The sequence below is a fragment of the Saccostrea cucullata genome, unplaced genomic scaffold (assembly GCF_032062105.1).
Source record: "Saccostrea cucullata isolate Sc308-1 unplaced genomic scaffold, CSIRO_AGI_Scuc_v1 ctg1349, whole genome shotgun sequence".
NCBI lineage: Eukaryota > Metazoa > Mollusca > Bivalvia > Ostreida > Ostreidae > Saccostrea > Saccostrea cuccullata.
Genome location: NW_026924468.1, coordinates 220,938 through 234,929, shown reverse-complemented (window position 1 = coordinate 234,929; position 13,992 = coordinate 220,938). Strand labels below are relative to the sequence as shown.

The 13,992-nt window shown below is 33.1% G+C and overlaps 2 protein-coding genes across 2 annotated transcripts; one reads left to right on the top strand and one right to left on the bottom strand.

Moving 5' to 3' along the window:
* The first annotated feature begins 6,208 nt into the window (after window positions 1-6,208).
* Window positions 6,209-7,836, top strand: LOC134266496 (small ribosomal subunit protein uS17-like). Its single transcript, XM_062748722.1, has 3 exons — window positions 6,209-6,270; window positions 6,558-6,686; window positions 7,618-7,836. Exons 1-3 carry the CDS (start codon window positions 6,259-6,261, stop codon window positions 7,825-7,827), a joined length of 351 nt encoding a protein of 116 aa, XP_062604706.1. The 5' UTR covers window positions 6,209-6,258; the 3' UTR covers window positions 7,828-7,836.
* Window positions 7,837-11,331: 3,495 nt separating this feature from the next.
* On the bottom strand, window positions 11,332-12,898 carry LOC134266495 (uncharacterized). The gene is made up of 3 exons (XM_062748721.1): window positions 12,755-12,898; window positions 11,822-11,918; window positions 11,332-11,505 (listed from the first exon to the last, which is right to left on the bottom strand). The coding sequence occupies exons 1-3, from the start codon at window positions 12,837-12,839 to the stop codon at window positions 11,370-11,372; spliced, it is 318 nt and encodes a 105-aa protein (XP_062604705.1). The 5' UTR covers window positions 12,840-12,898; the 3' UTR covers window positions 11,332-11,369.
* Window positions 12,899-13,992: the final 1,094 nt, after the last annotated feature.

The following is a 13,992-nucleotide window of genomic DNA, read 5'->3' as shown; positions in this document are numbered from 1 at the left end:
AAGTTGTCATTGTTTTTCAGTTGTTATGTAGAACAAGGATTCTTCTGCATGAAGACAATTATTCTTAAATCCCACAGAAATTCCCATTTCATCGCACGACTGGTCTCTCATCATTATTTTTAATTAATCTGATCATCATTAGTGATCAAGCGATAATTAAACGACTACCCGATAAGCGGGGCGAATCCACTCGGAGCGAACATGTGATAGGAGCGAAACCACTCGGCGCGAACACGTAATCGGAGCGAAACCACCCGCATCTAATTTTAATTAGATTGTAGATAAATATAGTGATTTTCCTGGACCTGTTAATTGCGACTTTTTGATTTTATTAAATGAAAAGCAAATTTGTGAAAATTTGGATTGAAATAGCTAAATAAAGCTATTTGAGGTAGGTAAATAAAGCTACGGTAGGCAATTCTACCAACGTACTGATTGTACTGGACCTGTTTACTTTTTCTAATTTGTTCAGATAAACAGCAAGTTCACTTCTTTATTTCCTCCGTAATTTGGTGATTTTTGAAGAATTTAAGGAATACATGCAGGAAAAATAACGCTGGCAATACTTACATGAGTGATACAGAGAGATGAGAACAAATAAAGATAAAATGATGTTATTTTTCATTATTTTTTCTAGGATTGCTTCCTACTTCGCATAGTTCAAACAACACCGGAAATTACGCCACACAGGTGAGTCATATACTTGATAAGTCGTACATATAGTAAACCGTTCATACTAAATAGGTCCCTGGTAAACTATTTAAAACTAGAAATTTGTCCATAAGACACATGCCCTGTCGAGTTTGTATTAGTAATGCGACTTGAAAATTTGTTTTAGTGTACAGATATGTGCCAAAGGTGAAGATTAGATAGGCACGACAACATTATTTAACAGATTCTTGATAATCAAAGAAATTCTTTTATTTGATAAAAACAACAGTTTTTGTCTGATCAGCATCGATATTTTAAAAATATTGCAATTTAAGTGTGACATGAAAATTCAAGTTACATATGCACAATTAATAATATTATATAGTCAACATCAATCTTGAATTTCAGAACTGATGAAAATGATAAACTATCTTTTTCTTAAAAAAAAAAAAAAACTTAATATATGAATTCATCTTTAAGAAAAAGTTAAATACATATTTTCTGGTTTCAGTACTGAAATAAATAATGAAATTACACAAAAATTGAGCATTTTTCCGGTGATTTAACAAAATGTTGTTTTCAATGAAATTTGTAGAGAGAAAAATTAAATTACCCTCACTTTTGGCACACATCTGTATGAAGTTTGATGAGAATATCTTGAATAGTTTTTCTTTAAAATTAAATTGACATCCAAATAATAGATATAGATGATAAATTCTCACCAAATTATGCACAGGTGCATAAGCTTACATTAAAAAAATTCAAAAAAAATATTTACAGGTTAGCAAAATGTAAATTAAAGACAAGTGAGGTCAAGGTCACAGGAACGTACAAGGTTAAAACTTTTAATACAGCACTTACTTACATAAGTCAGCATATTTAATTTGATAAAAATATCTTATACGTTATTTGATGAGATAAACAGTCAATTAGAAAAACGAGGTCAAGGTCAAAGGAAAGGTAAAATGTTGATGCAATTGAATAGTTTACATAAGTATGAATTAGAATATGAAGTTTGCATATAAAATTAAAAAAAAAAGAAATTAAAGATTAAGGTTTAAAAATGTTGATGCGGTTGAATAACTTACATCAGTATGTTTTAGCATATGAAGCTTGATTAGTACATTATCTTAAATGGTTCCTTTAAAACTACACATGTACTAAACACTAAAAGTTAGGTTAAGGTCAAAGGGAAGGCAAAGGTAAAAAATGTTGCTGAACTGAAATAGCTCTTGTCAATATGTATTTTTAAGCATAGGTAGTTTCATGAAAATAATCTCGAATAGTATCTTTAAAACTTAGCTTTGAACTTAGCTAAACACAAAGAGGGAAGGAAGGATAGACGGAAGGACGACAGACGGACATGAAAACTGACTCTATATGTACCAGCTGTTTAAATGGCGGTGCATAAAAACAGCTTCTTTATGCTTTGACCCCCAATAATAATGACTAATTTATATCAACGCGTTTTAAAAATTTCGGTTCGAATTCTCGGTAGAGCTTCCCATCAGTTACACAGGCACTTGGTTTCAGGATGGTTTATTTTTTACATTAAGGTTTTTTTTTATGTGTGTCTGAATATGTCCCCACCCTACCCCCGGGGTGACATGATTAGAACAATTAAAAAAATCGCTGAAATTTGCACGTATAAAATGTACACTACAGTAATATGACATTTTTATAAACATGATACTTTTTTCTGAGTATAATCCGCCCTTTGACGCTATAGTAGGCCTACTAAATTTTCATTTAGACCCCTCCCGCTTTTTGTTGATGTAAGGCCGTTGCTATACGGGCCTGGAGAGGGGGGAAGGGGTTAGATCATCCGATATTGACAAATAAGTTTAATGACAAGGGATTTTGTTTCATGTCAGCATTTCGTAAAATCTATGTATGTTAATTACCATGACCCTGTTCTACCTCATCAATACATAAAACACACAATGGGTGTGACTTCTCAACAAGGGATACTTGCTTCTTTTAGGCACTTGGCCCCTGCAAAGATCGTGGAACTTCTTAAGTTAAGTCATTTTTTTCATATTGTACAAAAATCTTGTTGTCTTTAGCCAGACCAAAAATTAAATTATTTTTAATCATTTTTTAAAAAGAATTGTCAACTGCAAATTTAGGAAATGAATTCATTTTTTAATAAACTTCTGTCAGGTGATCGAAATTTGACTCTTTAAAGTTTAAGTCTGTTCCATGTCCCTAGAGCCTGATCCAGCTCACTTTTTGAATTTGAATTTGAATTCCGTAAAATTAAATCTTTTCCAGCTTTTTCACATTTTACATTAATAAATGAATTGAAGCTGTTTTTATAATTTTTAAGCGGTTAGCTAGCTAACCGCTTTATGGCATGGGTGCTCCAAAACCGGAAACTTCCATAAGGCGCTACCTATCGACATCGCTTTATGGCACGTAACCTTATCCTTCTGCAACCAAAACCGGAAACTTCCACAAGGCGCTACCTATCGACAACGGTAACTTCAGCAAAGCGCTTCCTATGATTTGTATACTGTTGGCGTAATACGCCCCCTGGTGAGAGATTGACAATATGCTGTGTACGAAGATTGGCTATTATAACCATGATAACTATTATATCGAATTCTTATTAGTATTTACCAAAGCATTGACAATACTTAGAACACTAACTTCAAAGAATTGAGAATTTGGTCCTTATTACATGTACATCGTGCGATCGCGATTTATAGCAACTGTTAGTTTATTTTTGAAAGTTGAACGATACGGTTAATTATACAGCAGGTTGAAGGTTATTACAGACTGCAAAAACATCAGCAAATCTCTCGATCGAGTTTGATTTTCCTTGCCAAAGTATTAAGAAACACCATTTATTAAGTTAAGTAATACCTGAAAAACGTTTTTATAAAAACACCGAATACATCTGTAAGTTTTACACTTTTTGTGACGTTTTTATGGAAACAATAGGATTACCTCCACAGTGAAACGTTTGTTTTCTTCTCTTTTCTTCTCTGTCTAATAAACAGTTATAAAAGCTCTGCTCCCAGGGGTAAATTCTCTACTCCGTCTTTGATAATTTATTACATGTACAAACGATCATAAGGGATCACTTACTTTTAGTTTTAAAAAAAATAATGGGGCACTTAAAGTAGTAAAATTAATTTTGAAAAAAAATGGATAAATATATAATAATTTTAATCGGCATTGTGATCCTCTTCTAAAAATCAACCGATATTATTATTCACAGAAGAATGAGGTATGAAAAATCTTGGCAATTAGCAAAAATTTAAAATATATACCTAATGCTTATTTATAAGTTTTGAGAATTTGATCAATTCCTAGGGAACGTATTATTAGCTGTGAAAATACTTTTTAAATTTGAATTTATCCAATTTGTCGATTATCATTTTGAGCGTTTGAGTAGAATTAAATTAAAATACAGGTGTTTAGAGGCACATTGATAGAAAAGAAATCGGTGTATATTGTTTAACCGACATATTGAAGAAAGTGACACTGATAACTTCTTAAGTTACACTGACTTTTAGTGCACATTTGAATTTTTAAATACTAGTATTGATTGATTAGACAACTTTCCTTTTCACATTTTTTATTTGAGAACAATATTGCATGAAGAGCATATGGCAAATACACATTATATGTCCTTATCTAGACATATTGTGCAAGACTTCTTTTAAATGATTCTCATATACCATTTATTTTATTCGAACATTTACTTGTTTGAAAAGTCAATAAAATACATTTCATAAAGCTTGATAATCTTGTTTACTCGCCAGTCTTCCCGTAGAAGTAGTAGTTCATAATATTACTAAACGGAAGTATTCAGTATCTATATCAAAATACAGAATGATCAATGATCGATTTAAGAAGAAAAGCTGACTCCTGAAAGTTCAAGAGGTGGGATCCGTTGCCTAGAAGAAGTAAGCATCCCTCGTTGACAGGTTATACCGGCGATGAGCCTACACAACTGGAGTTCTCTGATATCAATTCATTTACAAAGTCTCTGCTCAGTCATCCTTTTTTTCTCTGACTAGCCAGCTGTAGATCTACACTACTCCAAATCCATTAATCTAAAGAATTTAATTTGTCATTTTTTAGTTGCTTGCTATAGTAGGCTTTACAATTACCTAACTTCAGATTCAATAGAGCATGAAAGACAATTAAATTTTCAACATCAACATAATTGTTTTCATCCAGAGAACGATTGGATGCCACCAAGAGAGAACTTTTAAAAATGCACTTCCTGTCTTTCAAACTGAAGAAATCTCATGTTTAAATTTTGAAACAAGCATTTCAATCTAATTAAAATTTATTTAAATGTTCCAAATCCGCTACTGCTTCTCAAACATCTAACATCCCATTCGGGGTCACATCAGAGCGACCTTTCGATTATGAATACATGTACTAGTAAACACAAACACTTTCACAGCTTATGCAATGCATATTTTGTTTACTACAAAACTCCTCGGGTGTTTTGGTTCGGTGGTGAAAACAAGAAACCCATCTGAACTATAAGCCAATATTTCGGAGGAACCATTTTCTTTGGCTAATCGAAGATTCACTCTTACATGACCCCAAATAGGATGTTGTTAGATGTTTGAGAAGCAGTAGCGGATTCGGAACATCTAATTTTAATTAGATTGAATCCATCTGTGACATCAGTTTGGAATGTTATTGGTTTTACTATTAAGTAAAGTATTACAAAAACAGAATGTCTGTTTTTTTCTCTGATGACATTGGACAAAGATATGCATACTTAAATATCATCATTTCATGCACTTTTTTCGGTACATATTAGATGAAAGCATGCTAACCGCTTTTCAGTACTTTCAGTACTTTGATTTAAATAATGTTCTAGGTATCAAACAGTCACAGCCCTGGACCGGCTAGCTCCCGGCGTGAAAAAATAATTCATTAAAAGTCATATACAAAATAGTTACCACCTTTTACTCTACAAACCCTTTTTATTGTTTAGAATTTTGAGGACATGGCTATTCGAAAAGTTTTGGATCCAATTTTTGCTTATAAGGTTCTTTAAGGTCAAGATCTAGTAAATGAGAGGTGCCTACAGATTTATCAAACTTGAGAAATAAATTCCTTTGTTGATGCTTTACAATTTTAGCTTGGTCAAATAAGGTGTTTCGGGGTAAAATTTGTAGGTAAACAAGATGAGAAACTGTCTTATAAACTGTCATTTTCAATGAAAAATTAAGAAAACCAGTCCGGAATATGGGAGTTTTTTTCGTATTCGGCAAAGGAAATGTATCCAAATTGCCTACAGTCTTTCAGAAAACGGTAATTAGTATGTTAATGGCCTCTTCTTTAAATCAATATCAAATTTAATATAGGTATCCGGTTTATTTTTCATATGATTTCAAATTGAATGACATGAAAATACCATATTTTCTACATAATTCTGCTAAAGCCGTAAAGTACGGGAAAAAGAAAGTTGAAAATGATTATGACGTCATAATGTATTGCACCAAAAATATTAGTCTCAAGTTATTTACTAGATCTTGACCTTAATCCGAATCTTCTTTGTACGCTTCCTATCCCAGAATGCAATTCACCCGACGTCATCAGTGTTCCGGTCTTTTCTTGCGGCCAATCATGGCGGAGCAGGTACTACAGCACGTGTCGAGGCAGTTTTGCCTTATTTTAATATATTGGAATAAAATCTATACCCGAACACTCTTCAGATATGCCCATAAATACCTTCTTGTTCTAATGAATACTGATTCATTAGTACAAAGTACCCAGAATCTAATTAATAAATGAAAGTTTCATACAAATTCACATCATGAACTCATTGCACGGGACACAATGTTTGTTGATATACCATAACGTTAGGAAATTGCTCTGATTGCTTGATATGAATGCAACTTACTTTATTTAATGTTTTTCTCCAGACTGAGAGATCCTTTCAGAAACAGCCCACTGTATTTCTAAACAACAAAAAGAATTTGCTCTCTGCCAAAGGGAAGAAGAATAATAGATACTTCAGAAATGTTGGTCTAGGCTTCAAAACTCCAAGAGAGGTAAACATCAAGTGTAAAAACCAGAAAGAATATAATTGCTCATAATAGCTAGACATAATTTTTATTCAAGTGAAAACCATAAATTTTGTGGTGAGTAGATGCCACCAGGTGATGTTTCTTTTAAAAAATAAATTTTTGACTTAAAAGCCCAAACATTGCAGTCCAAATGATCCAAAAGTAACATCACAACTGCTAATATGTTGATGGTGTGACCGTTAGGGCCAGCATAGAAATTTAGTCAATAGATGGGCTCATCAAACAGCAAATAACATTTGGTGTGTCTAGACTCAAATGACGTCGTTTGTAAGTTGCATTACCAAAAAGAAGCCTGAAAAGTGCTGAAAGTTAATGAAGAATGTTTTGTTTACTATTCCTCTTAGATATATATCCATTAAATCAAGGCGAGTTAACGTTCTGTTGAACTTTTGTTATTATTCTCACGAGAACTTAGCTTGTCGCTTTATGAGCTCGCAGTAAAATCTTGATAATAAATGTCACTTTTTATATCCAACCAGAGCATCACTTTACCCCTCTGAATCTGACTGTCCATCTGTTATGCTTTATGTATTGAAAACTGCTAAGTTTGCACAAATTTTTGCTTAGCATAAAACCTTTTGTAAAATACCATGGTTTCCTATCTGATATCCTTTGAACATGACAGTTGACATACTTTTCAAAATAGATTTTAAAGCTGATTTACAGCCTATTTTTGATATCTAAGATGGAAATCTTTGCCACGTAGCATATGTACTGTTTGTGTCCAGAGACTCAAGTATCAAAAAGTAATGCAGATGGAACAAACTGCCACTGGACAAATCTTTCTTGTATTGCAGATCATTATGAAAGAATGATTGTGTGTTAATTTTATTGTTTTGATGCATTTTGGACTGTACATAGTAGTTATCTCTCAAATTTAAACTTGTACTTTCAGGCCATTCTTGGAACTTACATTGACAAGAAGTGTCCCTTCACAGGAAATGTGTCCATCCGTGGTCGCATTTTGACAGGAGTCGTACAAAAAATGAAGATGCAGAGGACGATTGTCATTCGCCGGGATTATCTGCACTACGTTAAAAAATACAAAAGATTTGAGAAACGACACAAGAACATGTCTGTGCACCTTAGCCCATGCTTCAGGTAAACTTAAACATATTAAAAGAAAGTATTAGTAATGACCACAATAGGATTTCGAAGGTAGATAGACTTTTAGCCTGTAAATGCACTCAAACAGCAATATATATTTTAAAATGTCTACATTTTCAAAAAATCCCCATGTGGTTCAGATAATTATGGAGGCTATAAAAACTGCATTCTGATAAAGAGTTATAAATAAACAATCTGCCTAGAGGGTATCATAAATAAAAATCTGTATTATTTGATACAATACGTAATATCGTGAGTACCTCGCAGTTATCTAACTTACTACCGCTCTCATGCGGGGGAGTCGAGAAAGCTCTAAATCTCACAAGATTGCTGCTTTTCTGGGGCACATGACATTGTTGACTTGACAGTAGTGACAATCAAATGATTCGAACAATTTTTTGCAGAAAGTACAATGTATTGCCAAGGATTGAACTCCAAATAGTAGATTGTCAAATTAGGAAAGTTTAGAATATGTTATCAGCTTTAAAATGTGACAATTTTCAATGAAAATTTAATTAGAAGAGTCTGCTTACTTAAAAATATCGTTAAAAATGTAACATTTTAGGATTAGCTCCACTCAAAAATTGATCAGGCTGGTGCAGCGATTGTTTAGCAAGGTATTCAACCAGAACATTTTACTTATCTGTCCTTATAAATTCTACAATGATCGATCTTGCTCACACATTGTATTCAATAACACATTTGCCCCCATCGAAAAAAAGACGTTTCCTACCTCCATCCCGAAAGAGTTCAGCTAAGTTAAGTAATCACGATATCAAGTATTAAGGAGCCACTATCTAGTAAGTAAAGTATGCCAGGGCATCAACGATAGTCAGAAATGTGGGATAATTTGCAAAGCCCGTTATGCATAAATTATCCCACGTTTCCAACTATCATTGATGTCCCTGGCATACCATACTAACTAGACAGTGATTCCTTATACATGTATTTCCATTTCATTGTGGAATAAAATTGTAGATTTAGATTTTAAAAATGTAGACTAATAGATTTAAATTACACAAGGACTCCCATGCCAATTTCAATAATCCTCACCCACAGACGTCAAACACAAAGACGCACAAAGATTTACATGCATATTTGGCCTCCTTAGCGTCAGACAGAAAGACGTGCACAAGATTTACATGTGTACTAGGCCTCAGCTCCTGACCTATCAATTTGCGTATATTACATTCTGGTAGAATTATGAAAAAATCAACTCCACTAACTTTCAAAGAGTTATCACAGAGAAAAAAATTAGAAATGGAAATATTAAGATTTATATGAAATATTTGAATATAGCTTCCAGTAGCCATTTTCAAAGAGACTGGCTACTTCATTGAAAAATACATTTGGAAATAATGCAGAACTGTAAATTAGACATGGAAAGCTAATCGCAGTGAGATGCCGAAGAGACTACAAATTTTGGTCTGGTGTCCCTCAACATCTCAGATCAATGTCACACAAAGTGAGTTGGGCTTTTATGCCCCGACACTTGTTTCAATCATTACAGGCTGAAATGAATTAGCTGCTTGCTTCAACGTCTTCCTTTGGACATCCTTTTAAGTCTGTCACTATAAAACTTTTGTTTCTTACCTTTAAAAGGTTTAAATCCAACAAAATATTAAGTTGCTGATTTTTCATAGAAATACTAGTATCCCATTCGTTTGAACCTCCAATGCTGAAGAGTTCCACAATAAGTCTGGTTCAAATACATGGTTCTACTACTATTTCGTATAGAAATGAACTATGGTACGAAGTATTAGATCTGTATAATTTATGATTTCTCAAAAGTTTATATGCCTACCAATTTGGATTGGTGGTGTGAAAACTTGACTGTCGTATATAACGTCCATTTAGTTTCCGTTCATTTTCTTCACAATAGTTGTACATACTGAAATGAAATTTGGTATACAGGTTTAACAGGTAAACATCTAGGTCAAATTCTCTTTTGGGTACGATCGCACCATTTTTGACAAAGTTATGCCCCTTGGACTTACAAAAATTCCACTTATTTGCCGTTTCCGTTCATTTTCTTTGCAGAGGTTGCACATATTGAAATGAAATTTAGTATACAGATTTTTCAGCTGAATATCTAGGTCAAGTTCTGTTTTGGGTATGCTCGAACTATTTTTGTTAGAGTTATGCCCCTTGGACTTAGAAAAATTCCACTTATTTGCCGTTTCCGTTCATTTTCTTTGCAGAGATTGCACATATTGAAATGAAATTTAGTATACAGATTTTTCAGCTGAATATCTAGGTCAAGTTCTGTTATGGGTACGATCGCACCATTTGTGTCAGAGTTGTGCCCCTTGGACTTAGAAAAATTCCACTTATTTGCCGTTTCCGTTCATTTTCTTTGCAGAGGTTGCACATATTGAAATGAAATTTAGTATACAGATTTTTCAGCTGAATATCTAGGTCAAGTTCTGTTTTGGGTAGGATTGCACCATTTTAGACAGAGTTATGCCCTTTTGTACTTAGAAAAAATCCAATTTGAGGGGAGGGGGCATAAGTGTTTTACAAACATCTCTTGTTTTTTAAATGTCTTTATTTGTTCCAATGATGTGTCGATTTCTTTTAGGTATCATAGGAAAGTTATACTTGTACTATCACCTGACCTGTATATGACATACAATGGTCATTGTTTTAAACAATACCCCGGTTATTTATTTGCTCCTTTTTTTAGACTGAATATGGAAAGTTTACATTAATTTAGCGTTAACTCTTAAAATAACTTACATAATTACATTATATGTAAGAAACACTAGTAGTTCAGTCGTATAAGATAAGTTATGTCAGAGAAAATAAACTGTCACTTAATGAAACAAGATATGTACAGGATATAAACTATAAAGATATTTTTTTCTTCTTAAAATTGTAATTATAAGAATGAATTTTTTATATGCTGTTGCCAGAGACATGTGAAAAGTAAGTCTTTGCATAGGTAGTTTCAGATTAGTAAAGATTCCTAAATTGTTGTATAAAGTGATTCGTTGATTAAAGGCGGTTGATTTTTCCCCCTATGTATCTAGCAAAGAGGACAAAATGTTTCTAACGAAATTGCGTCTCGATATGAGTGAAAAATTCTCGAGAGGGACGTTAAACAACAAACAAACAAACAAACAAACAAAATGGTCAAAACTGGATTAAAATGTTGGAAAAAGATTTTCATTCACATTGTATCATTATTTCTATCCCTGTATTTGGATATATTTTAACATATCATGTTTTCATCTAATAGTAATATTTGCATCCTAACTATTTTTGATATCATCATAAACTGATAGTCAAGAAATGCAAAATGCAAAGACAAAGAACCGATCAAAACAAAAAAATCCATGAACAATTTAAAAATATTGGCCCCCTAAATACCAGGGACCATTTTGTTACATGTACATTGAAGGACCTTTTTTAATGAAGCAAAATCATATTAATGAGTAAATCAACTTTTTAATCAAATTTACAAAAAAATTGACTAAATAATGACCTCTTTGCATTGAAAATAAAGATAAATCTCTAATAACATTGTAAAATGCTTTATTATCCAAGGATAGTAAATTTAGTTTGGTTAAAGTTGTCATCTCCCTTGCAAACTAGTTGAGGACAGCATCCCGGATACAGGGCGTCTGTGTTCGATTCCAGATAGCAGTTGTAAGCACGAAGTGGAACTCCACATCTACCAAAGGAATTTCATACCCACATTAAATAAATGCCTTTCTGAAAAATAAAAACTTAAAGGGGTAAATTATTGTTTCGGGCTTATCATAATTTTTTTAATTGGATCCCTGAAATCATTTATGTAGTGATCAATTTTTTTACTTTCTACAGATACATGTAGTTTATCGTATCGTTAAAATGATTGCGTCCTACAGACATGCTTACCTCGAGACATAGTAAAATTATTCAAAATTTTAAAATCAAAAATTGGTGTCTTTCAGATAGTCTTAATTTAAATATTTGTATATTTTTGACAACAAAAAATAATTCCTTACGATTCACACGCCCAGTGATCGGTATAACAAGAACATACTGCGCATGTATCACCCCATGGCCATTTGTCTCCTTCCTGATAACCATCCGGGCACTTGCCTGAGGAAACGAAAGTAAAATACTCACAACGTTAAAAGGAAACGACAGTAAAATATTCACAACATAAAAAAAGGGGAAAGAGAAGTAAAAATGAAGGGAAACGAAAGTAAAATACTCACAACATAAAAAAACGAAAGTAAACATTTAAATTTTTTGCAACTAAACACGCATGTACAATGAAAGATATTTACAAACAACCGTTTGACTTTTTATCAATTGCTATAATTTTTTGCCATAGAAGATTTCCTCTTCTTTTTCTCGATTTTCAATCTACCTGGGTATTTCAAATTATTTCTGCAAAACAAGGCCCCCGTCTCTTTTTTCTTAATAGAAACCCCGTTTCAAAAAATAGTCAATAACATGTTAAGTTGTTAACACCTTATTTTGTTCTTTCCTTTCTTCACTTTTTCTTAGCACTGTTTCATGGAAATAGGAATTCACTTCTAAATTTTCGGCTACGTTTTGTTTGTTAGTACGTTGTTTAACGTCCTTCTCGAGAATTTTTTTTATTCACATGGAAACACCACCACTTGCCGGTGGAGAGCTGCAAATTGTCCCCTATACTGGCACTTAGGGCCACTGAGCAGGGAGGGATGTTTTTCGTGCCAGCACCTACAGCGACACGGGACCTCGGTTTATACGGTCTTATCCTATGGACCAGTCTCCATGTCCCACAGTGGGATTCGAATTCCTTGATGTAAGGATCAACTCCTTACTTCGCAACTCTAGAGCAGACGCTCTAACCATTGCACCACCCGGGCGAATCGGCTCTGTTAAAAACACATCCCTTCATTTCATATAGGTAGAGGTAACGGAACTAAAACAAAATGTCTAACCTCTGTGAGCTATATAAGCTTCTTCCGTCAACGATGAGAAGTAGATCAAGATACTAATTAACAATAATACTTTTGATTCTTTCATTGCAAAGATTCAATCAAAGATGAAACATAGACTTCTTGGAATTCTAGATAAGGACACTCCACAAATGACAATATACATGAATATTCCTTTTATCAAATATAAAATTATATCATAGGCATATGTAGCTCTTTATAACTGATTACTGTATTTTATGCACAGTAATCGAAAACTGAATTTAAAAAACATCTAAAATTAGCCAGAAACAAGAACAATTTTAACTTATGTTCATTTCAAAAAAATATTTGAAAATTAGAATTGAAATTGAAAATTTTCATCCCTCGAAAACCATTGTCAACCTCGGTAGTGCAGATGACCAATCCCAAGGAACATATTTCTTAAAGTACCTACCAGTATCATTTTAACTTAACAGACAGATGTCTACGACAACAAAAAGCCTTATCTTTAATTTGTTGTGGGCAATTGTTGTATAAAGTTTCGATTTTGTTAAATTTTTGTGATTTCAAAAGTTCCCTGGAGTTTTTTTTTAAAGCATTTGCATCTGATTAACATTATTTCTCAAATATTTCCTTCTACAGTACATATTAATCTTGTAATCTAAATGTTGTTGTTTTTTTTCACCTGAATTATTGAAGACAGAGAGCTAGATGTTTTTCGTATTGTTCCTCGACCGTTTAACTCCGGATTTCATCATCTATCTTATACTTTTGATCAATTTTGCCAAAGTGTCAGGATCTTTTACTTCATATTTGACCTATTATCTGTAATGATCTTCCACAGGAATCATAATAATTACGAAAATGGGTGCCAGTTGAAATATGGTAGTTCCCTTTACATTATTAGTCCGTTAAGTGACTAAAATGTTCAATGAACGACAACTCTTTTTAAAATAATTCTGAATTAATCTTACTGGGAAAAAATAAAATTCTATTTGTAATATAATAAGAAAACATTCGACACATATTTTCACAACTTCCTTTATGATGGTTTCAAAAATTTTTTTCTGCAAAAATGACCCTCTAAACATTTAAGCAAAGGTAACCATGCAGCGTTTAGGACGTTTGCTCTAAGGTAAGGAGTTGTTCCTCGAGGGTTCGAATCCCGAGCTTACGGAACCTTTGAAATTCCAGAGGTGGGATCAGTTGCCAAGGAGGATTAAGCATTCTCTGTTGTCCTGTAGCACTTGCCGTGAGTC